The sequence below is a fragment of the Pongo abelii genome, chromosome 7 (assembly GCF_028885655.2).
Source record: "Pongo abelii isolate AG06213 chromosome 7, NHGRI_mPonAbe1-v2.0_pri, whole genome shotgun sequence".
NCBI lineage: Eukaryota > Metazoa > Chordata > Mammalia > Primates > Hominidae > Pongo > Pongo abelii.
Genome location: NC_071992.2, coordinates 156,921,744 through 156,947,919, shown reverse-complemented (window position 1 = coordinate 156,947,919; position 26,176 = coordinate 156,921,744). Strand labels below are relative to the sequence as shown.

Genomic DNA, 26,176 nt, shown 5'->3' with positions numbered 1-26,176 from the left:
CTCAGCGGCTGGAGCCGGCACCCGAGAAGGCCTGTTAGTGGCATGGCCGTCAGCATGGGACTCTCCCCTCCCCCAGGTTCCCGCCATGCCATCCCGACTTAGTGATCGACGCGCCGCCTCGTCGTGCATTAAGGCTGCACATTCTCATTCTCTCTCTGTCTCATCCCTGCAGTGCTGAAGGAAGCCATACCTCTGGGCAGAGTAACGGGCGAGACCACCAAGCACTGGCCAAGGCGGTCCAGGTTCACCAAGACACTCTGCGCACCATGTACTTTGCTTGACATGTTTTAGTGTTTAGCGATTGTGTACCGAGTGGGATTCACGAGACCAGCTACACTCAGACCAACAGATGGCCAGCCCTTCCGTGACAGCCAGCATCGAACATGAGACGTCATTGATTTTATTAGATTCTCCGTTTTCCAGAATGCCTTCCGTCCCAGATTTCAAACTTGGATTTTGAACTGCAGACCTGTATGAGAACCCAGTGTCATAGGAAATATGGTTTGCTAAAATCTATAAGCTGCTTATTAAAACAGAGTCCCGTGTATCCTAAAAATCTCCTAAAACCAGTCTATGAACTCAGGGCTTTAAAACATTTTTAATTTATTTGGTCATTCAATTTACTTGTTTTTAATACATGATTCTCTATGAAATTGATGGGCTCAAACTAGCTGTGAATCTTCTGAGAGTGAAAGCAACACAAAACACAAGTGTGGTTTTAAAGCCTTGAACATTCTGATGTTGTCACTAAAGTTGATTTCCAGGCGATGCTCGTGTGCCCCTGGCGTGGCTCACCCAAGTTCCTCGACTGAGGGCCGGTGGCCATGCAGAGGTGTCCGCAGGTGCCGTGTTCTGCCAGCACCGCCCTTCACCCGGCCTGAACTAAGGAACAGTGGCAGAAGGTGGGCCCCGTGTGTTTACAGCATTTCCAGGTCCAGAGAGGTTGGCAGACAAGTGCCATTTTAATAAAAAATGTATTTAAAAAAAGAAAAAAGACAATATACTGACAGTCTAATCATCAGATTTGTCCTATAGGACTGTGACATTTATTTTCCAAAGTTTTTAAAGAATACGGGTCTGTGGCGATAAATACAGTACAATCCTTTTTCACTGTTATGTCTTTAATGTAAGAGAAAAATATATATATCTGGTTTGCAGTATTAATGTGATAGATAGATGCTGTTTTTTCATTTTATTGACTATGGGGTGCTTCTGTGATCTGTTTAGCCTATCAAGAGTGTTTTGGAGCCTGGAGATGGGACCGCCTCTCAGTTCTTAGTGCTTAAGGACAGGAATATGCAATTGACTTAATGTGACAGCAACCCGCTTCCCCCCGTGGAGACTGTGCAGCGTGTACCCACGGGAGGGGCGGATGTGCCCTCCGTGCCGCTTGCCACCCTCCCTGCCGCCTCATCCCCGTGTGTCACTCACTCAGCTGATGAAGCACAAGTGGAAATTATTTATTCTTGCATTGCTGGGAAACATGGATGTGTGGGGACTCACTCCTCTCCGTGTGCGCTTTTGTCAGATGACTTTCATAGATCTGTGCACTGAGATTAGTAGAAAGCTGTCGGTGGTAGCTCTGCTGGGCGTGAGGCCGTCAGTCACAGCAAAGGAGCCTGCCCGGCCCTGGGAGGCCCAAGGATAGCAGGGCCAGCAGAGGGCATGGGCCATTCTTCTGGGGTTTGCATTTGGGGCCCCAGACATGGGTTTGCCAATCTAGAAACTGTTGCACTAAGAGTGACACCACGGACGATTTTGAAGGCTAACAACAGACAACTCTGTTTGTGCTGAGTGGGCTTTTTTGTCTCTGTACAGTTTTAGTAAGACTCAAATCCATGTTCCGTGTAGAGGCGTCAGGAAGGAGGCGAGCCTCCCCTAGTGCTGCTGTGCGCTCCGTAGGTCCCCTCTTCCTGCTGCTGTTCCCTCCCCGGCCCTGCGCGACACTTACCTCAGCACTGTGGTGGGGTGGGGTGCCAAAGGAGCTGCCTCCTGCTGAGCGGCACCCCCTCCACCTTTGTGCTCAGCTGCTTTGGAGGCAGCAGGAGGGGCAGCAAGCCGCAGGTGGGGGGTCTCCGGATACCTCGCCTGGATATTGGCGGCAATGACAAAGGGATGACTATTATTTGTGAAGATGTGTACTCAGAGTGGTTGTGTGTGTGTGTGTGTGCATGCGTGTGTCCCTCTGTGTGTGTGAGTGTCTTATTAATGGCATTAGTCTCTTCTGGCTGTATTATTTTTTTTTTTTTATCTTTTTAAATGACAGAAGCTCCCACTCTAAGAAATGGCAGTTCCTTTTGTTTTATTGGCAAGTGGCACTTTCTCCTGTTTTTCAGAAGGATACAGACATGCTCATAGCTTAAATTAATGGATGCATTCAAGCTAAGGAGGGAATCTTGTGACTAATAACTTTTCAAATCTGAAATTAGATTAGTTTCCAGCCATTTTTAGAATCATCTGGAACCATGTGTCTCAAAGGTGTGTTTCTTCCCCCTGCGTCAGGCTGTCTGGGGGATGGTGGTTCTTGTTTAAAATGCAGATTTGTGGGCCTGCTGCCACCTCCTGCGTGCGGTACTTCAGGGCTGGCCTGGGCATAAGCGATGGCCTGCAGCCCTGGGCTCCCTGGGGTCTGAGGACCCAGCTCTGGCAGCACCCGGCAGGGAGGAGGTGCTTCCTGAGCGGATGCCTGAGACAGACTGGGCTGGCAGAAAAGTAGGACTACAATTTTTTTTTTTTTTTTTAATCATTTTGAAGGAAAACGTTTATTTTTAGTGGGCCGGAGTACTTTGAGAAGGGTACTTTTTTACAGCCCTGTGCTTGTTTTATAAAACTTTTAATACTAAAAACATTAATAGACCAAACATCTCCAGCTGGGTCAGCTGCACACCTTTCTACATGTCTGATGATTCAGAGTTTAAATGGCTGTAGTTACAATTTCTCAGGTAAACAATTGTTTTCTCAAATTTTTACCAATCCCTGCATTATTAGGATAAATTTTGAGACAGTGTAAAATCTCAAAGTACAGTAGGGTGAGTCCCAGCCCTGTTCACATGAAAGCCAGAGGTGGCCCCTTCCCCGGCGTCTGATCGTCTGATCATGTGGGTGCCTGAGGCCTCGCCACCCTTCCCTGTCCACTGCTGCCCCCCTGGGCCTGTTAAGATCTGAGGGGTGCCCACTCGCTGGCTTTGTCCCCATCCCACTGTTAAGTAAGGTGTGCCTTGCTTTAAGCAAACTGAATGTGAAAATTATGTTGTAGAAGTCTGGGTTTGTTTAAAAGAAAAACTGGGATTGTATCTCATCTCTTTAAAAGAGGTCTCCCAATTCGATTCCTGTACTGGGACTCTTCCTGGTACGTTTTTACATGTTCACTTTTTGAAAACATTGATATACTCACATCCATTTACCGCTACCCTATCACATTTGACAAGTTCTTGCTGTAATGACGAAGCAATTAACGAACACCAGGGGAGCAGTGGAAAGCTGCCCTCGTGCGTGAAAGCCCTTCGGTGATGCAAAGCCACTGTCCTGTTGTTTGTGTGTCCTAAGCTCAGATTTTCCTGGTTTGGATAAATTTTGTAAAACTGGGCATAGCTGTACTTTTAGAAAGGGATCGTTTTCCTTAAGTTTTGGTTTTCTCTGGTTCAAGCAGTCTTTACATGCAGACTTCTTATTGCACATTAGGGTCTCCCTTTTCTTTTCCAGATGATGTTGCTTTTCGGTGGTGGTCTCACACTCCTTTGAATGAATGTTTGCACTCTAGAACCACAAACGGTGCGTGACCATTGTACAGCTTGCCCAAGAGGGAACTGTTGGAAGCAGGCAGTGACCTCCACGCTGTTTGTTTGAGGCTGAGCTAAACTGCTATCACTAATGTTTACCCCGGTGACTGAGTGCCCGTTAGAACAGATCATGTCAGTTCAGTTCCTGTAGTGGGGTTAGTAGGTGGGGGGTTTTATTGTTGTTGTTATTTGTTACTTTTATTGCTGTTAAATGCAAATATTGCTATTTATTTTTTCCTTTCTGCTCTGGTTTGATTTGGCCGACACAGATATTCCAGTGCATGTGGTACCTAATGGATATGATAGAAATTATTTCCCCAACTTTTATAAATTACCTAATGTTTACCTTCAAGTTTGCTGGATGATTTATTTTTGAAAGCCACAAATGTGATTTTTCTGGATGAATTGTTTTTCTTATATATGCAGCAATGTAATTTTACATTGATCTGCGGGGTGGTTTAAATTTTATTTTTACAAGGCAGTTTTTCAGTCAAATTATATATTTGATACAATATGCTAAGGATAGACCGGCCACATGTCAGGCAGCCGGGACACCGGAGTGTCCCCAGGAGGCCTTTGGGGCTGGGGTGGCCCGTGGCTTGTTCCCTGCGCCTCTGGGAACTGGATGAGTCCTTCAGCGGGACTGTGACCCGCTGGACAGTTAAAAGGATTTTTCATGGGCATTTTCCTACACATAAGGCAGTTCCATTAGGAGGAGCTTTAGAAGTCGACATAATCCAGACAGTGGACAATCCCAGTGGCCCAGACAAGCCATACAACGTTTTCCTGTGACCTCTGTCTGACCCATCTCTCACGCTCACGAGAAAAGGAATGTACAATAAATAGAAACAGAAACTTCCTCAGTGCTCATGCGCCTCGCTTGCAGAACGTGAGTATTTTATTTATGTTTGAAGCCCTTCCCCAAAGTGACCGAGGAGTTGCGCTCTAGCTGCCGTGCCAGCAGTCTCGTCTGCTGTGACGCTTTTCGGTGCGGATGCAGTGCACCTGTGACTTTGTCATGGGGGTACCCCTGTTACACACACATACATGCTGACTCTTTTTTTATGAGGAAAATCTTCGACTCAAAATAATTGCACTGATTTTTTGACAACTTCTTTTTACGATGTCCCACTTCGCATCTGCTGTACTTGTTTGAGATGATTGTAAATAGATTTGTGGTAGGAGAAGTGATATGAATGCAACACGTGACTCTGTTGTGGAGACACCGCCTCGTATTCAGTATTATGTGTTAGAGTTGTGTGGACTGAACTCTGTTCCGCCCCTTAGCTTCGTGTCTGTGGACCGTTTATGAAGGACAAGTTCGCCTCATTTTCTTTTTCTTCTGAAGGGAAGTTCTAGATCTGTTACTAGGAGAACATGGTCTCTTGGTGCCTGATGATTTAGTCCTAAGCAGACTCGTTGCAGTCTTGTGAACACTGTTGTGGTCTGTTTGATTCCTCGTCGCTTACCGTCGCTCTCCAAAGCATGGTCTTTGAGTTCCACCCAGCCTGGGACAGTCCGGACGGGAGGCATCTGCTCCGCCTGCTACTAGGACGCCAGGGCCTCGTTGCGTCTCTGTGGTCAGAGTCATCTTAAAGCCATGAGGTCACTGTCGTGTCAAAGCCGTCATTTGTGCCCGTTATTTTGCTGGAGTAGCAGCGTGTACTGTAGCCCCCGTGTGTCACTCTGTGGTCAGGCTACCCTGTGTCACACCCAGCAAGAAGTTTTTCAGCCCCAGACCAGTCTGTGTGTGTGTCCGAGTCACACCAGTGCCATTACGGTGCCCTCGCTTAGGCTTCTTTCAGTTTTGCCATGTTATTGTCTAAAGTGAATGTATTGGCTTAGCCAAATCACTACAGAAGGTGGTTCCTAAATACCTTTTAGTTAAAAAAAAAAAAAAAAAAAAAATGCAGATAAAGGCTACCTCTGAATTCTCAATAGATTCATCATGTTTGCTCTTAAGTGTAGCTGTCCACACTGAAAACAGCCAATATGTTGCCTGAATAAACTGAATTGTGAACATCTATCTGTTCAGTTCTGGCTTGAAAATGTGTGTGCCATAATGTGACCCACGGGCAGCCCCTCCTCCTCTGCTGTGTCAGGTGGACCAGGGTCACCTCTGTGCTGTGCAGCTTTGAGATTCTAGGATTCTACGGCCGGCACGAATGGCATGGGAGGGTTCTCTGCACGGGACGGCATGCTGTCCATCAGGCTGGCAGGAGCCTGCGCAGGTGTGGCAAAATCTGGAAACAGCCTGTGTCCTGCCTGGCTTTTCACTTTCCTGTTTAATATAAGAAAGCACTTTTTTTTTCTGCTTTACCTACGAATGGGTTGAAAATGGCCTCCTCTGTCTTCTCCTCTCTTTTATACACTCTGTGAAATCACAAAGGTGCTTCAACACCGACTGTCGTGCAAATAATACATTTAAAATAGTTGCATGGTTTCAAGGACAATGCAGACGTAATTGGCCTTTGACTTTGGGACCTCGGGTGACTCTCACTCCCTACTGCAAAACAAACTAAGGGTTGAAAGCAAAGCATTCTGTTCAAATCCAGGGCCCTTTGTTTGAAAAGAACACAGGGCCCACAGCTGGTGTTTTGAAGTAGAAGTTCCCACTAGTGGCGCGGTGGACCGTCTGATGCAGACTGGCAGGAAGTCAGTCCTGGGAGGCTCTGAACACCCCTCCCTGTGATTAACCACTTTGCTGTCAGAAATGTCATTTTCCCTTACACTGTGCTGTGGGCCCGGGCCTCCTTCGCTTCTTTCTTTGGGTTCCATATGTTCCCCGATTTTCAGGTTAGCGCTCGCCCCAATTTCTCCATGAGTTTACTTCTGAGTTAACAGGCGATGGTCTGACAGTTGGAGGCGTCTGGGTGTTTGGAGGTGGCCCTGCTCTCATGTTGGCTGCTCATCAGACATTGAGTTTGGCTCCGGCGGTTCTACTACGTCACTACCTGGAAGCAATTGCCTTTAACACTCTGCTGTTCGGGGTTTCGATGCTTTTTATGCTGCGTTGCGTGCTTTCATTCCGGAAGAGCTAAGTGTCCTTTGCAGTCTCTCTCAGAATGTTTTGTAATTCCGCCACCACGCTGTTCTGTGCGGACAGACCTCAAGAGGCTTGGGCCCTCGTGGGTGTCCCACTGCCTGCCGGCCCAGGGTACAGGCTGCTTGGGTCCGCTGGGCTGGCCTTGGGCTGTCAGAATCTGGTCCAGGGTGTTTCGAGGGGACACTGCACAGCCGCTCGCCCCTCGACTCAATCACGGGAGCTGCAGCACGCAGATCTACCGCAAGCTTCCTGCATGCGCATCTCCGGAATGGTGCGCCGGGCCCTCCCACCATCTTCGCGTTTGTGAGAATTTACTCAGAAGTGAGAGAACTGAAGATTCCTGGTGCTTTTGTTAACATGTTTCTATCTTATTGGTTGGTGTGGAAATGTTAGATGTGTTGTTAGGTCTTTAAATGCTGTGGGTGGTATGACTAAAGGGTTAAGTCCTCACCTCACCCCCCAACCCCCTTTTGGGGGGTAGGAAGAGGCTGAATTATCTCCTATTTAAAACCTCCTTGGATTTAAGTAGTTCAGAGTTAAAGCTAAAACACCAAATATTAACTCTTTCCCCCAAGTGTCTCCAGGAACTGGACATTGGGGCCATTCTCATTCAATTCTTTCTGCAGCTTCAAAGTCCTTAAAATGAGTGAGCTGATCCCAAGAACACCCCACAGCACCAACCAGCAGGGCACAGTGCAAGCGACTTCATAGATTGGGGTGCTCGTGTAGGGGTCCAGGGCTCCTTTGAACCCTGGGAGTTGTGTGCGCAGTCTTGGGTGGGAGACGGCAGGTCCCTCTGTCCCAAGAAGCTGGTGGTGCCAAGGCCTTCCTCTGTTTCCACCGGTGCCAGCCTGATCGCGTTCTGGAAGACCCAGTCTCAGACTCTGTGCCTTTAAAGTCCGGTCCTCAGTGTCCTTTCAGAATCATGTTGGGGCTGCGTTTCTCTGGGGAACTAAGCCTGTGCCATTCCACAAGGCAGGCGTGGACCTCCAGCCTCGGAAGCTTTCTTTCTGCTTCTCAGCCCCTGACTTGTAAACTGTGATGCCATGCAGTCTGGAGCCGCGGGGGACGCACTTGGTCTCATTGCGGAAAACACTTGGTTCTAGTCGTGTGGTTTCTCCCATAGTCTGACCAAGTCCACCTCTGCCAGGATTGCAGGAGATTGGTGCAAGACCCATCTCTTACACATTGACCGTGACCATCAGCAAAGCCTGGTGGTCTTCTCATAGTCACTTGAGAAGAATATTTATTGTAATGGAAGTAGATTTTTTAAAAAAGGAATTGGAATCATGTCTTTGTAGAATGTGTGTGAAGTCCTCAGCTGTAAGGTGCTATTCAGTCCTGTGACCCTTATTTTCGAATGCTCTTCATTACTGTTGCTCTGTTTTGTGACTTCCTGGGAAACCGCTTACTTTGGTGTGTTGTCACCTTGAGCTGTGCACATAGGACACCAGTTTTGACTTACTTAACAGGCAGTTTTTATCTCTAGCTTTTTCAAGCCAAGTATTGAGCAGTTTCTTGGCCAATGGCCTGAGAAACCACCTTTCCCTGTCAAGGGGTGATTTTATTGGTTTTAAGTGGGGAAGTAATCCCATGTACTTATTTCTTAAATACCTAGGAAGTTCTTCTTGGTGGCTCCTCTTGGCCCTCCCCTCTTTCTCCCCCAACCCACCATCCTGAAAGGCAAGGAATGGCCTCTCCTTCCGCAGAGGCAAAGGCTGCAGAGGGAGCACTGTGGCGGCAATCCCAGCTTCTCTTCAAAGCCAAACAGACACGCGCAACTCAAATCCTACATGGAGGGTGGCGTTGCGTTGAAATTCCAGGCCTGAGTTTGATAGTGGATTTTTATGTAGTTGTTAAAGGTATGAATTCATGTTTTATAACTGTAGAGGCAAGCAAGTTTTTATTTTTTAAAAAGTTTTGAGAGAATAATTTATAAGTTTCTGTGCAGCAAAGTGGCTAATTACTCATTAAATACAGGAAAAGAATGTAGTATCTAAATCCAGCTTTTTCTTACCTCTGGTACACTTCAGATTACTTACCTAATACATATTGAGGGGTTTTAACCCTTAGTTTTATCAATTTTTCTAGTTTTATTTTATTTTTATAAAATAATGGAAAAAGAACCAAAAATGAATTCAAAAGTTCCATAGATGGATTTTTGCCCCTTCTTAATTTTCTCCCACAATGAAAACATTTTAGAAGACATTTTGAATCAAAATGTATTATGACCATTGAAAGTTCTCTATTTTCTAAGAAGCTGAGCAGCTCCAAGGGCCTCGTTTCAGGTGGTACTCTATGTATTGTCTATGGGCTTGTTTCTACCTGTACAGTGGAACCATGTGACCATGTCTTGTGCTTGCAATATAGAAACCATGCAGTGCTGTTTTGTGAATTGACAGTTTCTGTATAAACTCTTATTTATATACATTGGCCTCTCTGTATGATTTTCCATTTGCTACATGAATTGTAAAATTAATTATAAAATTATAGTACCTGCTAAATACAATTCTGAGGCTTCATGTCATTGTCTTTAGTTGAATACCATGCTGTGTGTCTTGAAGATGTCCACGCCTGCATGATGCTAGGTGGCAATGCCACTTTAAATTAAGCCTTAATCAGATGTTAAATTTGTGAGTTTCAGAGTATGCAAAAATATTAGGCAGAGTGAGTGTAAACTGTTCAGATCAAGATGCTGTATCATAATTCAAGATATTTTTTCTGGAGTTAAAGGGAAGCATTCAGTGACACCTCTCTCTCTCTCTCTCTCTTTCCCTCTCCCTCTCCCCCCTCCCCCTCCCCCTCCCTCTCTCTCTCTGTCTCTGTCTCTCTTTCTCTCTCTTGTCTAGCTTGGCTGTGGCCATAGCTTGATGAAAATGGACCATTGTGCATTTCTGTGACAGTCAAAAAGACCTGTTATAAAAGTCTTGCGACTTTTTCAGGGTTTTTGTTTTGTTTTGTTTTGTTTTGTTTTCATGTTTCTTTTTTTTTTCCCCTCCAGTCTGAGATTTCTGTGTGGCTGATGGAGAGTGTAATTTGGGTGTAGGTCTTATTTGCAAACCTGCTCATGTTCTAAGCTTTCTTCAGGTAGTACCACCTGTCATCGCTTCTGCATATGATTTAAATGGATTTTTGTTTTTATAAAAGTATCATAAATTTAGAGATAAAATGGAGGGGACCCAGCTTTCTTTACAATGTGGATCTACCTCAGTTAAACAGTTGGGTGCTATTACTAAGTCTGTCAAATTAAATTGGAAAAAGTAACCAAACAGTGAGATACAACTCCACATGAAACTTGAAATTGTAATTTCCGTTTATTTAATGATATTTTTATTTATTTGTGCCTTTTATGTTGAACCCCAATGCATTGAAAAAAATCAGTATGAAACAGTACATATTTTATTTATATTACAGGTGGGGAGAAAAGTCCAATTGGTCATGGAATTTGATAGACTTTTCCCCAGCCAACTGCTACAGTGTATTATAATCCCGACTGCCCCCCTGTGAAAAGAAAAAAAAAATGTCCAAGAGCAAATTTAACATTTTACAAACAATAAAGTCCGAACTCCTCTATGCACATATTTATAGCTTATCACTTCATTTTCTGTGCCAGTGAAGGGGTGGCCAAAAAAAAATCCCAAGTACCCTCATCATTGCTTTTCTAGCCATTCATGCCCCCTCTTCCTCTGGCACATTTTCTAAGAGTTTATTTCATAAGCAGCAAACGGACTGTTGTCGATTTCATCTCTCCTGACCTACCTGGTGGAGGTGCTAATGGCCATGGACAGAAAGGGGCGAGCCAGAGCTCGTGGCTTGGTGGAGGCAGAGGCCTGCATTCAGCAGCGGCCCTGTGTGCCTGTAAGTTAGGAAGGCTTTCTGACAGGTAAGAAAATGAGATAGGTTGATGACTTACCATGCTTTTATATTTGGCAGTTTACAATTCTAGACTTTTCCTACTATGGCGATCTTTTTTTACTTAATTCTTTGGAGGTAACAATATTTTGGAGTCTTAAGAATTTGATTTTATACCGATAAGAAATAAAAATTAGGGATCTTTCCTGTAGTATATAGTTTTACTATTTTAAAGAGGTCTCTGAATTTTACAGGAGAACCAACATTCCTTAATGGCAGAACTTTGAAAGTTGATTTGGGAGGCTTTTTGCTGCAGGATCTCAAAAATAAAAAGAGAGAGAGATGATTCTACTTAAATGTTTTTAATTTTCTAACTTCCATCAGGTTGATACTTAAGCTCTATTTTGTAAAGAGTAAATCATCCTTTAGTATGCTGCATAAGATGATCAGCATTCTTGCACTTTCTCAGTAATAAGACGTGCCGGGCAATTGGCTCCCCAGGACGCATTGTGTTTTTAACCTAACGAGAGGACTTTGGGGCAGGTGATTAAATTTATATAGGTACCTCAAGAAAAAGAACCTGAATATGCTGCATTTTCTTTCTTTAGCTTTTTACATGTAGCATTTTGTTTTGCTTTTGTTATTTTTGTTTAGATATATGCTTTTTGGACCCCAATAGACTGTTGAAAGAAATTTAAAAATTACTCTTGTAGGGATATAGTATCCTTAAAAAATAAAAATTAAAAAAATTAAAAAAAAATTGCTGCAATATCTGGCTCGAAGGTTGCCCTATATTAGAATAATACTTTAGCCAAATACACCCAAGGAGGCAGACACTATGTTTATAAGCAGACAATAATGTTCTGAATCCTTCCTGTTCATGCTGCTTTCTTAATTCGTTTCTCCATGTTATCAAGAGGTTGGATAACTTACTTCTAAGCTCAAGGTTAAAAATCATGTCACCTTTTTTTTTCCCCCAATACAGACCTCAGAAAAATTGCGATTGAGGAAGTAGCATGATCCTAAATGTGTTGCTGAAATCAGGCAGCCCGAGCCTCTGGTCTCTCCAGAGAGCCCATCTTCACATTTCTCTATTCCTCAGCACTCACCCGAAACTGAACAGATGGGGAGTGGTCTTGTCAAGATAAAACTGGTGAAGAAAGCTAAATGCTGAGAAACTGAGCATCTATTGTCGTGTTTAAGCTTAGCTGGGTCCTTTCTAGTTTGTTTTTACAGCTTACTAGGTTAAGTAGTTTGCACTATTTTTGCAATAAATTCATGGAAAACCTAACAGTTACTTGTTTTGTTTCTTACTGTGTGTATATAAACTAATACTAAAAGTTTGGCATAGTGTTTTTTCACCTCCTTACATAACCCCTAACATGCACAGAATGCTGTAAATCTGATAAAATATGATGTGAATGATATTTTATAAAGTTATTTTGTATGGTGTCAATTTTGTTTTGCCTCATAGTATGTCAGCAAAAAATTAAATAAAAGTCCTCCTATTTACAGCTGCCTCTTCCAAAAATCTTTAATTCCTCACCTACTTCTTTAGGCACTTCGTTCTGCACAGGTTATGTATGATTCCAGTTCCCGAGGCAGAAGCGTGCCTTCAGGGATGGAAGTCCAGAGCCCTGTTCCACAAACAGGGGGCTGTTCCTTGAAGAATGTACTTGGCAGAGCTGAGCATTACCCGAGGATTTGGGTTTGGGGGATGAGAACCACAGGCATGAGTTGGACGAGTGGGAACAGCCATGGTGTGTCAGACAGTTGGCTGTTTCTGCTCTTGCAGCATGAGAAAGGATCAAGAAGCCATTCAGCTAAGCCTGTCATGAGCAAGGTCCTGAGTTCTGTGTTGAGTGTGGGAACCTGAGCTGGCACCGTCCTGGTTCTCAGCCTGGCCAGTCACTTTGCTACTCTATCCTGGCTAGGCTTACGCACATTGGCGCTGCTCTCAAATCCCTGGTGGCCTCACCCTGACTGGGCTGTTTTTGACTTCTGCTGTCTTTACTGAGAAGATGACGTGCTGGGAAAGGAAAAGGGGGCTTTTCCTTTTTCTTTTTTTTTTTTTTTTTTTTTTGAGATGGAGCTTCACTTTGTCACCCAGGCTGGAGTGCAGTGGCGCCATCTCAGCTCACTGCAACCTCTGCCTCCCGGGTTCAAGTGATTCTCCCACCTAAGCCTCCCGAGTAGCTGGGACTACGGGCCTGCGCCACCACCATGCCCAGCTAACTTTTGTATTTTAGTAGAGACAGGGTTTCATCATGTTGGCCAGGCTGATCTTGAACTCCTGACCTCAGGTGATCTGCCCGCCTCAGCCTCCCAAAGTGCTGGGATGACAGGCGTGAGCCACCGCGCCCGGCCGGGCTTTTCCTTTTCTTAAGAAAGCCCCAAAATGGCAGCAAATCCCTAGGCTGTACATCACTGCTGAGGCAGGCTAAGATTTTATCCTTATTTTGGGTTTCCAAATTTTAAGAACAATGTTACAGGAAAATGTGAAAATTCAGATAAAGAACTATCTCTAGTCACAACACATAGGTAATTAACCTTAACATTCTGATTTATCTTGTTCTGCAGTCTTATTTTTTTAAACAAAAATCAAGATTTACTTTTTTCTTAATGTATCTAGAACCCTTTACTACTTCTTAGTATACAAAGCACCTCTGTGCCCACTGGCCCTGGGACATGCTAGTCAAAACCGGAAGAATACACAGAAACTCATCTACAGCAGTATAGTCACTCGATGTGGCCTTTGTTATATTCTCACTATTTCACCATCATTTACTGAATGGCCAGAAGCAGTAATGATTTAACACTTGAAACCGGGAGCAAAAGATTCATCTTCATAAAATCATTTTGATAATCTGACAGCAGTATGCAAGGTGGAACGAGGAAAGGCTATAGGCACTGTGAGGAAACCACTTAGGAAGCTACTGTAACAACCTGGCACCCGGTTCAAGGAGGAACCGAAAGGGTAAGTGTTCCCTGAATGATCAGATCTCAAACACTTATGGTGCCTTAAGAACGCTTCAGGCCGGGCGCGGTGGCTCATGCCTGTAATCCCAGCACTTTCAGAGGCCAAGGTGGGTGGATCACTTCTTGAGGTCAGGAGTTCAAGACCAGCCTGGCCAGCAGGGTAAAACCCCATCTTTACTAAGAATACAAAAATTAGCCAGGCATGGTGGCACACACCTGTAATCGCAGCTACTCGAGAGGCTGAGGCAGGAGAATCACTTGAACCTGGGAGGCGGAGGTTGCAGTAAGCCGAGATCGTGCCATTGCACTCCAGCCTGGGTGACAGAGCAAGACTCAGTCTCGAAAAAAAAAAAAAAGATGCTATTAAGAGAATGAAAAGTGGCTGGGAGAAAATGTTTGCAAATCTCCTGTCAGGCAAATAACTTGTATTAAGAATATATAAATCTCTCAAAACAACAAAAACTGACACCAATTTTTGTAGAGGCTGCAGAGCCACTGGAACTCACTACTGGTGGGACTGCAAAATGGCACAGTCACTTTGGAAAACAGTTTGGCAGTTTCTTATAAACTTCTGTATCCCATTCCACTCATAAGCATATCCCCAAGTAAAATGAAATCCTATGTTCACACAAAACCTGTACATAGGCCATGCACAGTGGCTCACACCTGTAATCTCAGCGCTTTGGAAGGCTGAGGTGGGCAGGTATTGATTGAGCTCAGGAGTTCGAAACCAGCCTGGCCAACATGGCGAAAACCCATCTCTACTAAAAATACGAACATTTGCCAGGTGTGGTGGTGGGCGCCTGTAATCCTAGCTACTCAGGAGGCTGAGGCAGGAGGATGGCTTGAACCTAGGTGGGAGAGGTTGCAGTGAGCCAAGATCACACCACTGCACATCACCCTGGGCAGCAGAGTTTGTGAGACTCCATCTCAAAAAATAAAAACAAAACCTGTACACAAATACTTACAGGGCTTTATTAATTATAGTCATCAAGGCCAGGTGTGGTGGCTTATGCCTATAATCCCATCACTGGGAGGCCGAGGTGGGCGGATCATTTGATGTCAGGAGTTTGAGACCAGCCTGGCAAACATGGTGAAACCCCATCTCTACTAAAAGTACAAAAAAATGAGCTAAGTGTGGTGACGCCATGCCCGTAATCCCAGCTACTCAGGAGGCCGAGACACAAGAATCAGTTGAACCCAGGAGGCGGAAGTTGAGTAAGCCATGATCATGCCACTGCACTCCAGCCTGGGTGACAGAGTGAGACCCTGTCAAAAAAAAAAAAATTACAATCATCAAAACTAGAAACAATCTAAATGGGTAATTAGCCATATACCTGGAAAATGGATAAACAGATACATCCATACAATGGAATCCTACTCAGCAATATAAAGGAATGGACTGCTGATACCTGTGACAACACGTATGAATCTCAAATGCATTCTGCTAAACAGAAAAACTGCCGACTCAAATGCTACATACTGAATGATTCCATTTACATGACATTCTGGAAAAGACAGGCCAGCAAACTCTGGTCTGTAAGCCAAATCAAGTCATTTTTTAATGGCACATAAGCTAACAAGTATTTACATTATTAAATGGTTGGAGAAAACAATATTTCATGACACATGAAAATTACACAAAACTCAAGTTTCAGTTTACAGAAATAAAGCTCTATTGAAACACAGCCACCTGCATTCCTTCATATATTAATTATCTGGCTTCTTTCGTACTACAACAGCTGAGTTTAGCAGCAGGAACAGAGACTATAAAAGCCCACAAAGCTTGAACTATTTACTGCATGGCCCTTTCCAGAAAAAAATTTGCTGACACCTGCTATAGGGACAGAGAATAGCTTGACGGTTGCCAGGGTAAAAGGTGGGGAAGGAGTTGACCACAAGGGAATTTACTGGAGGGTGATATAGTTGTTAATTGTGGTGGTGGTGGTGGTGACTTGACTGCATTTGCCAAAACTCAGAACTGTACACCAAAAAGTAGATTTTAAAATATTTTATTTTAAAATAAAAGTTAATGAACAAGAGGGACAGAAAACACCAGTGGTTGCTAGGAGGCAGGAGAAGAGACTAAGTACAGGGAACAGAGGGGAATGTCCTGGGTGACGGAACTGTCCTATCGACTGGTTACAAAACTATGTATTTGTCAAAATTCACAGTAAATCACTAAAAAGGGTGATTTTACTGAATGTAAATTATAAACTTTTTTATTTTTCAAAAAGAGATAATGAAGGCCAGGCATGGTGGCTCACGCCTGTAATCCTGGCACTTTGGGAGGCCGAGGCAGGTGGATCACTTGAGGTTAGGAGTTTGCGACGAGCCTGGCCAACATGGTAAACCCCGTCTCTACTAAAAATACAAAAATAGGTTGGGCATGGTGGCACATGCCTGTAATCCCAGCTACTCGGGAGGATGAGGCAGGAGAATCACTTGAACCTAGGAGGCGGAGGTTGCAGTGAGCTGAGACAGCGCCACCGCAATCCAGCCTGGGCAACTGAGTGAGAATCTGTCTTAAAAAAAAAAAAAAAAAAGATAATGAAATGAGAGGAGCCAAACATTTACCCTAAGTGGGAAAAAAAAATTGGGCTTATGATAGGTTTTCTCTTATAGACAGTAAAAAGAAGTGCCAGGAATTTAAAGCAAAGAACAGTAAGATGAGAGAGATCTTCAATATACAAAATGTTTCAAAATTTTTTTTTAGTACAACATGCTTATACAAGAGGTAACACTTATTTTTGTATTTGATTTGATAATTTGACTCGGAATTTTTCTGCGGGAATAAAAGTGTTAGAATGCTTATTTTAAAATTTCTCAAAGTTTGCAGGCAGTAAGCAAGGCCTTAAAGCCATAGAGGGCTCTAAAACTAGTTCCATAAAGCATTTTACTGTAAAAATATGTACAGATCTTTAATAGAAAAGTATATTTCTTTACAGTAGAAAAATATCTGAACAGTCAACTTTTCTTAAGACAAAAATTCAAATGTAACATACTACCTATAAACTATAAATTTAGCTAAAACTGAATCAAGCTGTTTATAAGAACTGATTCCAAAATATACATATATGAATTTACATAACTGATATGTAGAAGCTCTTCAAAATCGACTGTAAATTGAAAAGTTAAAATTGGCCTTGCCTCTGCAGTTTGGAGCTGCAATGGCTGCCAGTATCGGCTGTTTTCTTGGTGCCTGAGCTACAGGGTGGGCCTGTCGAGGAGGGGCTGCTGTCTGGGTCGCTTTCCCTCCGGCTGTTTGTGGCGTAGGTGCATGAGGTGCTCAATCTCGGCCTGGAAAGAATACCTCGAAAGAATACCACGCACTGGAAGTCTGTGAAGAAGTAAAGACGCTAAAAGCAGGCAGTGCTGTGTTTACTTAGAGACAGTGGAGTGGGTCCAGGGCCGTCCTCGCCAGGCTTGTTTTTAAAGCACTTTTTTGGTTTAGGAGTCCGCTTCATAATGGTCACTTTCATTATCATTGTCATTCTCCTCATCTTCTTCCCTCTTTTCCTCTTTAAGCATTTTCAGGTACTTACTAGCTAAAATCTTCTTTGGTAATATATCTTAAAAACATAAAGCGTACATCAGCAATTGGTTATGGTAGACTATGAACACACCAATGCACATTTCAAAATGTACTAGTTCCTGCTTTGACCTCTATAAGAGGTTCCAAAACAAGATGAAATTCAGGCTACATTTCTGGGTAAAATATCAGAGAAACTAGCATTGTCTCCTAACGAACGCTATAGGCCTCTTTCCATTCCAATGAGTACAAACCATGGTGTCTCTATGAGCTGCTTTTATGAGCAACCCTGCCCGACTACGTGAGATAGCCTCGGCTAGCCCCAGGGTAGACTTAAGCTCTAACTACGGGCATGTAGACCCACCCTGAGTTTTCCCTTCAGTGGCAGGAAGGGTCCCTGTAGACAGTAAAGGACTGCCCAGCACACGCGGCCAACCAACATCTTGTGAATGTTGTTGGCTTCACTATTGTTCTAGGTGGACCACATGACAAACACATTCAAACAGAGAGACTAAAAGCATCTTCCTGTGACAGCTCATAGTACTTTGTGGCTTGGAAAAAGTAGTAAAAAGTCTAATTCTGGGAGAGCAGAAGGGAGGCAAGGGGTGGGGAAAGAGCTATTGATTACTAATCATTTTTTAACCAGAATGTTTCAAAGACTAAGTACCTGCAAGAAACTGAAAAGTTTCTGATTCCTGTGCAGTATTTGCTAAATCACTGTAAGTCAGTACTTTCTTTTCCTTTCCACTGCCATGTCTGTAGGAATAGGTGGCTAGGCATTGAACAAAGAGCTCCTAAAACAAAATGAAAAATGAAAATGAAAGGTGTGCTTTGAAAATGTACCACAGAGCTTAATTTTTAAAATTACATTGCTGATTCCTTAATCAGACTTAAAAGTATATTAAGACTTCAGATTCTCTTGGTTTCTCAAATTAAATTACAAGAAATCACTGGGGAGGCCCGGCGTGGTGGCTCACGCCAGTAATACCAACACTTTGGGAGGCTGAGGCAGGCGGATCACTTGAGGTCAGGAGTTTGAGACCAGACTAGCCAACACAGTGAAACCCCATCTCTATTAAAAATACAAAAATTAGCTGGGCATGGTGGTCGGTGCCTGTAATCCCAGCCAGTTGGGAGGCTGAGGCAGGAGAATCGCTTGAACCTGGGAAGTGGAGGTTGGAGGTTGCAGCACTCTGGCCTGGGCGATCAAGCAAGACTCCATCTCAAAAAAAAAAAAAAAAAGAAAAAGAAAAGAAAAAAAAAAGAAATCACTGGGGAAAAGAAAAACATGAGGTCAGAAAGAAAGCAAAGCCAGTATCAAAATTGGCGGAGAAGCAGGCATTTTCCAGGCTTATTTTAGATGTCTAACTTACGAAAAAGATGAATCGTAACTGTTTAATGACCAACCTCTAGAGTAAAAGAAGCGACCGGGAGCTGTGGCTCACGCCTGTAATCCCAGCAGTTTGGGAGGCCAAGGCCGGCGGATCACGAGGTCAGGAGATCGAGACCATCCTGGCTAACACAGTGAAACCCCATCTCTACTAATAAAAAAAAAAAAAAAAAAAATTAGCCAGGCGTGGTGGCGGCTGTAGTCCCAGCTACTCGGGAGGCTGAGGCAGGAGAATGGCGTAAACCCAGAGGCGGAGCTTGCAGTGAGCCGAGATCGCGCTACTGCACTCCAACCTGGGCGACAGAGCGAGACCCCGTCTCAAAAAAAAGAAAAAAAAATAGAAAGCAGCAAAAAGCCATTCAAAAATTCTATTTGGCTCAGGAATACCTTTTTAGTCTTCTATTTGCATACACTGTTTCTAAGGTGTATACACTGTTCTAAGGTGGTCACCTACAACTATAGTGACCACAGCTCACATTTTGCCGAAACTTTTCTATTCTACGAACTGACATACAACCCTCAGACCTAATGAAACAACCGGAACTGATCTTCTCCCTCCTGCACCCCAGTTCTTATAGCAGGGCCAAGTCTTCATTTTTAGAGGCTGAACTGAGCCTCTTTCTCAAGGTTTTGACTTTAATGCATCTAGTTCAGTTAATAAGGAATGAGAAAGACGGGCGTGGTGGTTCACGCCTGTAATCCCAGCACTTCGGGAGGCTGAGGCAGACGATCACCTGAGGTCAGGAGTTTAAGACCAACTTGGGCAACATGGTAAAACCCTGTCTCTACCAAAAAATACAAAAATTAGCCGAGTGTGATGGCAGGCACCTGTAATCCCACCTACTCAGGAGGCTGAGGCAGGAGAATCATCTGAACCCGCGAGGCAGAGGTTGTAGTGAGCAAGATAGTGCTACTACACTCCAGCCTGGGAAACTCCATCTCAAAAAATAAAATAATGGGTCAGAAGTGCCTGTATAAATCCTCATTCCTTAATACCAATAGAAAGAAATTGTATAGGAAAATACAAATGTCCCCAGATGAAATGCTGAATATGCAATTATTTCCCTGGGCTCTAGGAAAACATGGCTCTGACATAAAGCGGGCAAGAAACCTGTAATTTCCCACTTCCCTTAGTTCTAGTCCAACACTGCAGGGACATAATATACTTAACTCCAAGTAGGGACTGGAAAATAGAATCCAAGACAAGCTAAAGCATTTAACTGTGTAGCTGAAACATGGCCCAGTATCAGAAAAGGAAAACATCTGGCCTAACACTATCAAGACGCAATTTTTTAAAAAAAGACAAAATTATCTATTTTGCATCCAGGAGGATGCTAAGCAGGCTGTAAAACTAAGCTCCCCGGACTTCCTTAAATTCTGGTTGGGGGATGTGCTGCCTCTTAGACGAGGGGCCAGGTGTGGCGGGCGGGAGGGCTCGAAAGCCTCGGACCGCTGGAGCTGGCACCGCACCCGCGGGAAAAGAGCCTCGAGTCGCGGGTGAAGCGCCCGGCTGCCCCTCCCACGGGACACTGGAGGACTTAGGGCCCTCAAAGCACGAAGCAGGCCAGTGACAAGAAAAAGGCAGGCCGGGAGTAGAGAGTCGCGGGTGAAAGAGCCCTCAAAGAACCCAAATAAGAAGAGCACCACTAGGCGCCGACGCCCACGGGCAGGGCCGGAAACGGCGCCGCACGCGAGGGAGGACGGGAGCGCACAGGTGGGAGGGACGAAAGGCGCGCAGAGGAACGCGGGAGCTTACGGGTTTGCCGAATGAAAGCGCGAGAGAAAGGGCGGGAGGGCAGTGGGGTGGGCGGGGCGAAGGTGCGAATGGAAGGAAGGGGCGGGCGGAGCGAAGGAAGGCGACAAAGGGCGGGAGAAGCGCGCGGTAGGCGGGACGAAGAAACTCAAGAACATGAGAGAGCGGCGCGGGGTGGGCGGGGCGAAGACGCGCGAGAAAGTGCGGGGGCGCGCGGGCACCGAAGCGCGCGCCGGCGTGGGAGGGGGACAGCCGGGCGAGCGCGAGCCCGGCAAGGGCAGCCGGCGGCGCGCGGGCCCAAGGGGACTAGGCAGTGCCTAGAGCCCGGCGGGGCGGGGCGCGACGGGTAAGGGCGGCCCACACCCCCGCCCTGCCCCCTCACCGTGGCCTTGGCAGTGAGCACCAACGCCTCCTGGTTGATGCTGGACACCTCGGGGGAGCTCTTCATAATGACCCGGATGCGGGATAGAGGCAGCGAGATGAGCCGCTGCTCCCCGCACTTATCTTTGCCCACGACCACATCCGCCATCTTCCCGCCTCTCACGCGAGCGCCCGCAGCCGGCGGGCCTGACCGCGAAGTGGCTGCCCTGCCCGGCCAGCCGGTGGTTGCGGGGAGCTGCGCCCGCTGCCCCGTGGGAGTTGTAGTGTGGGGAGGCGCGGCCGCGAGGCCGGGAGCGGCCCGTCGGGGAAACTACGAACTCCGTGATGCCTCGCGCGCCCAATCTGCGCATGCGCCGGCGCTCGGACACCGCCTCCGACTGCGAGGCCCGGCGCGGAGCCGGGAGCCGAAAGCCTAGTGGGGGCGGGGCACGCTGCGCTGCGCCGCTCTCGGGAGTCTCCGGGCTGCGGTCGCGGAATACGACTTTGATCCGCGGGTGAGGGCTCTGTGAGTGGGCAAGCAAAGCCCTCTGACTCCGGGCCTCGTCGCTGGATGCTGTGTGTTAAGCGCCTGCGCTGTACTAGGACCGGGCGTGCCGCCGTGGGCAAAAAGTGACGCTTTCCTGAAGCACAAAGTCCAGGGGGGACGACCAAGCGGACAGCGGATGCGTCTTGCGCCGGTAGCCAGGCGACCGGTGGAAGAGCAGAGACCAGCGCTGGCGATGTGGCGGGGCCAGGCTTGCTGCGCCGCGGGGTGATTGAGAGAAGCGCCTTCCTGCAGGGTGGAGGAGGGGGAGCTGTCCTGAGGAGGTCCCGGAGTCTGGTGGGAACGGCCTCTTCGGGACTGCTCCAAGAGACGGTGTGCAGAGCCTGGCGTGCTCGCCGAGGTCTGACAGGCAGCCCGGGGCTAGGTCCTGTTGGATTTTTTTTTCTAAGGAAAATGGGAAGTTGTGGTAGGGTTTGAGCGAAGGAGTCCCGGGAAGTTTTAAAAGGATCCCTGCAGCTGCCGGCTGGGAGGGCGTGGGTGCGCGTAAGGCCGGAATCACAGAGACCAGGTAGAAGATGATTAGGAGAACCCAGGAACGTGGCCCTCAGGAGGCCGGGAGTACCAAGGGGACAGCAGCGGGGAGGAGAGAGGCAGGAGATGGTCAGGGGCCAGACCAGGGAAAGCCGTGGATACCGCAGAATTCTCTCTGAATCAGTGGGGAGGCCCTTGGAAGAGTAAGGGGTCCAACTTCACTTTTTTTTTTTTTTTTTTTTTTTGAGACAGTCTCGCGGTGCGGTGGTGCGATCTCGGCTCACTGCAACCTCAGACTCCCCGGTTCAAGCAATTCTCCTGCCTCAGCCTCCTGAGTAGCTGGGATCACAGGCACGCGCCACCCAGCTAATTTTTTGTATTTTTAGTAGAGACTGGTTTTCACCATGTTGGCCAGGATGGTCTCGATCTCCTGACCTCGTGATTCGCCCGCCTCGGCCTCCCAAAGTGCTGGGAGTACAGGCGTGAGCCACCGCGCCTGGCCACCAGCTTAACTTCTGCCAGGATCATGGGAAGTGGTAGGGTTTGGGGTCTGATTTCAAGAGGGAGCTGCTGTGGAGTATCAGCGCAGCTTACTGAGATAGCAGAAAGGCCTTGGTAAAGAGCCATTTACTGAGATAGGGAGCACAGTTTGGCAGAGGTTTGAATTGGAGCGTGTTAAGTGTAGTGTCTTCTTCACCATTGTGACCTGAGGTCCTGGCGCAAATAGTTGAGCACAGAAATACATGTCAGGCATTGCTAGGCACAAGGGTACAGCCAGTGAGCAGGGCTGCCATGGTCCCTGCCCTCTTAGAGCTGACTTTCAGGTCTGAGGGAGACTGAAAAATAAATAAGAATACCTCCAGCCGGGGGCTGTGGGTCACGCCTGTAATCCCCGCACTTTGGGAGGCCGAGGTGGGTGGATCACCTGAGGTCAAGAGTTCGAGACCAGCCCAACCAATATAGTCAAACCCCATCTCTACTGAAAATACTAAAATTAGCTGGGCGTGGTGGTGGGCACCTGTAATCCCAGCTACTCGGGAGGCTGAGGCAGGAGAATCGCTGGAACCCAGGAGGCAGAGGTTGCAGTGATCCGGGATCGCGCCACTGCACTCCAGCAGCCTGGGCGACAGAGGGAGACTCCATCTCAAAAAAAAAAAGAACACCTCCAATGCTGAATGCTACGAAGGAAACAAAACCATGTGTAAGTGATAGGACAGCCCCTCTGGGAAGTGACATTTGTGCCCAGAACTGAAGAAAGAAAAGGAGCCACTCATACAGAAAGACTGAGACAAGATGCGCTTTCGGAACAAGTCAGGCTCTAGGGAGAACACCTGACGAGGAAAATGGGCAGTTTGAGGAACTGAAAAGCCAGTGTGTCTGGAGCTTAGGGAGGCAGAGAGCACGGGAGGTGTGGTTATCGAGGTAGGTGGGACTGGCTCCGGCCCTGGGTAAAAAGTTTGGCTTTCATTCCAAGAGTAATGGAAAATAATGAAGAATTTTGAACTCGAGGTGGTGGACGCCTGTAATCCCAGCACTTTGGGAGGCTGAAGCGGGCAGATCGCTTGAGCCCAGGAGTTTGAGATTAGCCCGGGCAGCATAGCAAGGCAGCATCTCTACAAAAATTTTATTTTTGGCCAGGCGCAGTGGCTCACACCTGTAATCCCAAAACTTTGGGAGGCCGAGGGGGGCAGATCACCTGAGGTGAGGAGTTCGAGACCAGCCTGACCAACGTGGAGAAACCCCGTCTCTACTAAAAATACAAAAAATTAGCCGGACATGGTGGCAGGTGCCTGTAATCCCAGCTACTCAGGAGGCTGAGGCAGGAGAATTGCTTGAACCCGGGAGGCGGAGGTTGCAGTGAGCCAAGATCACGCCACTTGCACTCCAGCCTGGGCAACAAGAGAGAAACTCCGTCTCAAAAACAAACAAATCCAGAGCAGCCTGGCTAACATGGCAAAACCATGTCTCTACTAAAAATACAAAAATTAGCTGGGCATGGTGGTAAGCACCTGTAATCCCAGCTGCATGGGAGACTGAGGCAGGAGAATCACTTGAACTCGGAAGATGGAGGTTGCAGTGAGCAGAGATCACACCACTGCACTCCAGCCTGGGCAACAGAGCAAGACTCTCAAAAAAAAAAAAGGTTTTGAAGGGAGCAGATCTACTTTAAAAGCACACACTGGTTCTTGAGTGATGACCAAATGGCACTGTGCCTTATGCAGAGCCGACTCCTGGCAGTTTGCACAGGCTGGAGGGAGAGCTGCAGACTCCCTCTCCCTCTCGGCCTTGCCTCTGTAAATGGGAAAGCCCTTGACATTCACAAAAGACGGGCAGGGAACTGCTACACAAGAGCAGCTACACAAGAGGGTCCTTTGGTCCACACAAGAAACAAGCCATAGTGATGACATATTTTGAAGCTGTTAGATGTTTTGTTTCTCTAGCTGGCTGTTATTTTTGTATGGCTTGTCTTTCTCTTTTGAGTATGTGTGAGAACAGGATGGGTTAACATTAGGTAAGAGCACAGAAGAGGGAGGGAGGGAGGGAAAGGAGAGAGAATAGAGATGAGAAGCTCAGCTTGTAGAATTGGCAGGTGATGTTTGCAGTCATTAATCATTTGAGAAGTAGAGAGAGAAGCCAAGCAGGAAATCTTCAGACTGAAAAGAAGTGCTCACCATTTTAAAAAAAACAAAACAAATCCAGTGTGGTTCACAGCTGTAATCCCAACACTTGGAGGCTGAGGCAGGAGAAATACGTGAAGCCAGGAGTTTGAGACCAGCCTGGACAATATAACAAGACCCACATCTCTACAAAGAGAAAAAAATGTAAAAAAAAGAAACAAGCTTTAAACCTAAGACGGCAGAATTCAAGACTGTTATCCTTGAGAACTTCCCGGCTCTGGAAAAAGCTCAGTGAGTTAGTCTCATCCTGTCGTTAGCTGTGTTTTTTAGGGGCTCACTTTGTCTTCATGACAGTACCTTGCACCATTCTCATGGGTATCCCAGGGTGGTGCAAGGCAGTTTTCTGCACTTCCCAGAATGCCCTGTCAGCTGGCTGCTGGGTAGATTCTGCAAATTGGAGGCCCCTGTGAAAGATCGCTGTGGGGTGGGAGGAAGCAGCCTTGTTTATCAGCCTGCTGGCTGCAGGGTAGAGGACTGCAGTGGGGTTATAGGGATCACCACCTGCACATGGGGAGCTTTGAGCAGCTTCACTCTTAAGTTTCTGCTCAACGGTGGCAGCCCTGGAGTCCTTTGGGGGCGAGTGTGGGCTCCTGGGCTCCAGGCCAGGGGCAGTCCCAGCTTCCTGATCTCTAGGTAGCATCTCCCTTTTGCTCCATAGCACCTCGCCCTTCTCAGTCACGTGCCTCCTTCTCAGTCATGCGCCTCCAGCTCTAACAATGTCCTTGAAAACAATTCCTGACCATGCGCAGTGGCTCAAGCCTCTAATCTCAACACTTTGGGAGTCTGAGGCAGGCAGATCACTTGAGGTCAGGAGTTTGAGACCAGCCTGGCCAACATGGTGAAACCCCATCTCTACTAAAAATACGAAAATTAGCCAGGCCCAACGCAGTGTCTCACGCCTGTAATCCCAGCACTTTGGGAGGCCAAAGTGTGCAGATCACTTGAGGTCAGGAGTTCAAGACCAGCCTGGCCAACATGGTGAAATCCCATCTCTACTAAAAATACAAAAATTAGCCAGGCATGGTGGCACACACCTGTAATCCCAGCTACTCGGGAGACTGAGGCAGAAGAATCACTTGAACCCAGAAGACAGAGGTTGCAATGAGCCAAGATCATGCCTCTGAACTGTAGCCTCTCAAAAACAAAAAATTAGCCAGGTGTGGTGGTGCACGCGCCTGTAGTCCCAGCTACTTGGGAGTCTGAGGCAGGAGAATTAACTTGAACCCCGGAGGCAGAGGTTGCAGTGAGCTGAGATTGCCCACTGCACTTCAGCCTGGGTGACAGAGTGAGACTCCATCTCAAAAAAAAGGACACTATCAACAGTAAAAGGGCAACCCATAGAAGTGGAGAAAATATTTGTAAATCATACTTCCAATAAAGGATGATTAATATCCAGAATATAGAGAGAACTTCTAAAACTCAGCAACACAAACAATCTGATTTAAAAATCGGCAAAGGACTTGAATAGGTATTTCTCCAAAGAAGATATACAAATAGCTAATAAGTACATGAAAAGATGTTCAACATCACTATCAGGGAAATGAAAACCAAAACTACAGTGAAATATAACCTCACACCTATTGGGATGATGAGTACTATCGAAAAACCAGAAAAAGTCCAGTGTGGGGCATGGTGACGTGCCCCTGTAATCCCAGCCACTTCCTCCACTTGATTTGTGTTCCTTGAAGAAATTTGCATAATCCCTGTATCTGGTTGCAGATAGCAGAGATGTAGCCTCAGTCTTTCCTTTAGAAATTTTGCTTAGGCAGGG

At 46.5% G+C, this 26,176-nt stretch overlaps 2 protein-coding genes across 9 annotated transcripts in view; one reads left to right on the top strand and one right to left on the bottom strand.

The window, feature by feature from the left end:
- The window catches only part of AGO2 (argonaute RISC catalytic component 2), a 117,940-nt gene extending 105,751 nt beyond the window's left edge, over positions 1-12,189 (top strand). For all 8 annotated transcript variants that reach the window (XM_024250989.3, XM_054518881.2, XM_054518883.2 and 5 more), the window contains one exon: positions 173-12,189. In XM_024250989.3, the coding sequence (XP_024106757.1) occupies positions 173-281 (109 nt within the window). In that variant the 3' untranslated portion in view covers positions 282-12,189. The remainder of the gene's footprint in view (positions 1-172) is intronic.
- A 3,463-nt stretch (positions 12,190-15,652) lies between these two features.
- Positions 15,653-21,469, bottom strand: CHRAC1 (chromatin accessibility complex subunit 1). The gene is made up of 3 exons (XM_002819473.5): positions 20,714-21,469; positions 17,856-17,982; positions 15,653-17,228 (listed from the first exon to the last, which is right to left on the bottom strand). Exons 1-3 carry the CDS (start codon positions 20,858-20,860, stop codon positions 17,107-17,109), a joined length of 396 nt encoding a protein of 131 aa, XP_002819519.1. The 5' UTR covers positions 20,861-21,469; the 3' UTR covers positions 15,653-17,106.
- Between the last annotated feature and the right edge of the window lie 4,707 nt (positions 21,470-26,176).

Excerpts from the sequence above, each read along its gene's own strand:
- CHRAC1 (XM_002819473.5), bottom strand. The coding sequence starts at position 20,860 with ATGGCGGATGTGGTCGTGGGCAAAGATAAGTGCGGGGAGCAGCGGCTC. Across the intron at positions 17,983-20,713 it reads TGCTCACTGCCAAGGCCACG|GAGCTCTTTGTTCAATGCCT; the intron begins GTGAGGGGGCAG and ends ATTTTGTTTTAG. Across the intron at positions 17,229-17,855 it reads AACTTTTCAGTTTCTTGCAG|ATATATTACCAAAGAAGATT; the intron begins GTACTTAGTCTT and ends TATGTTTTTAAG.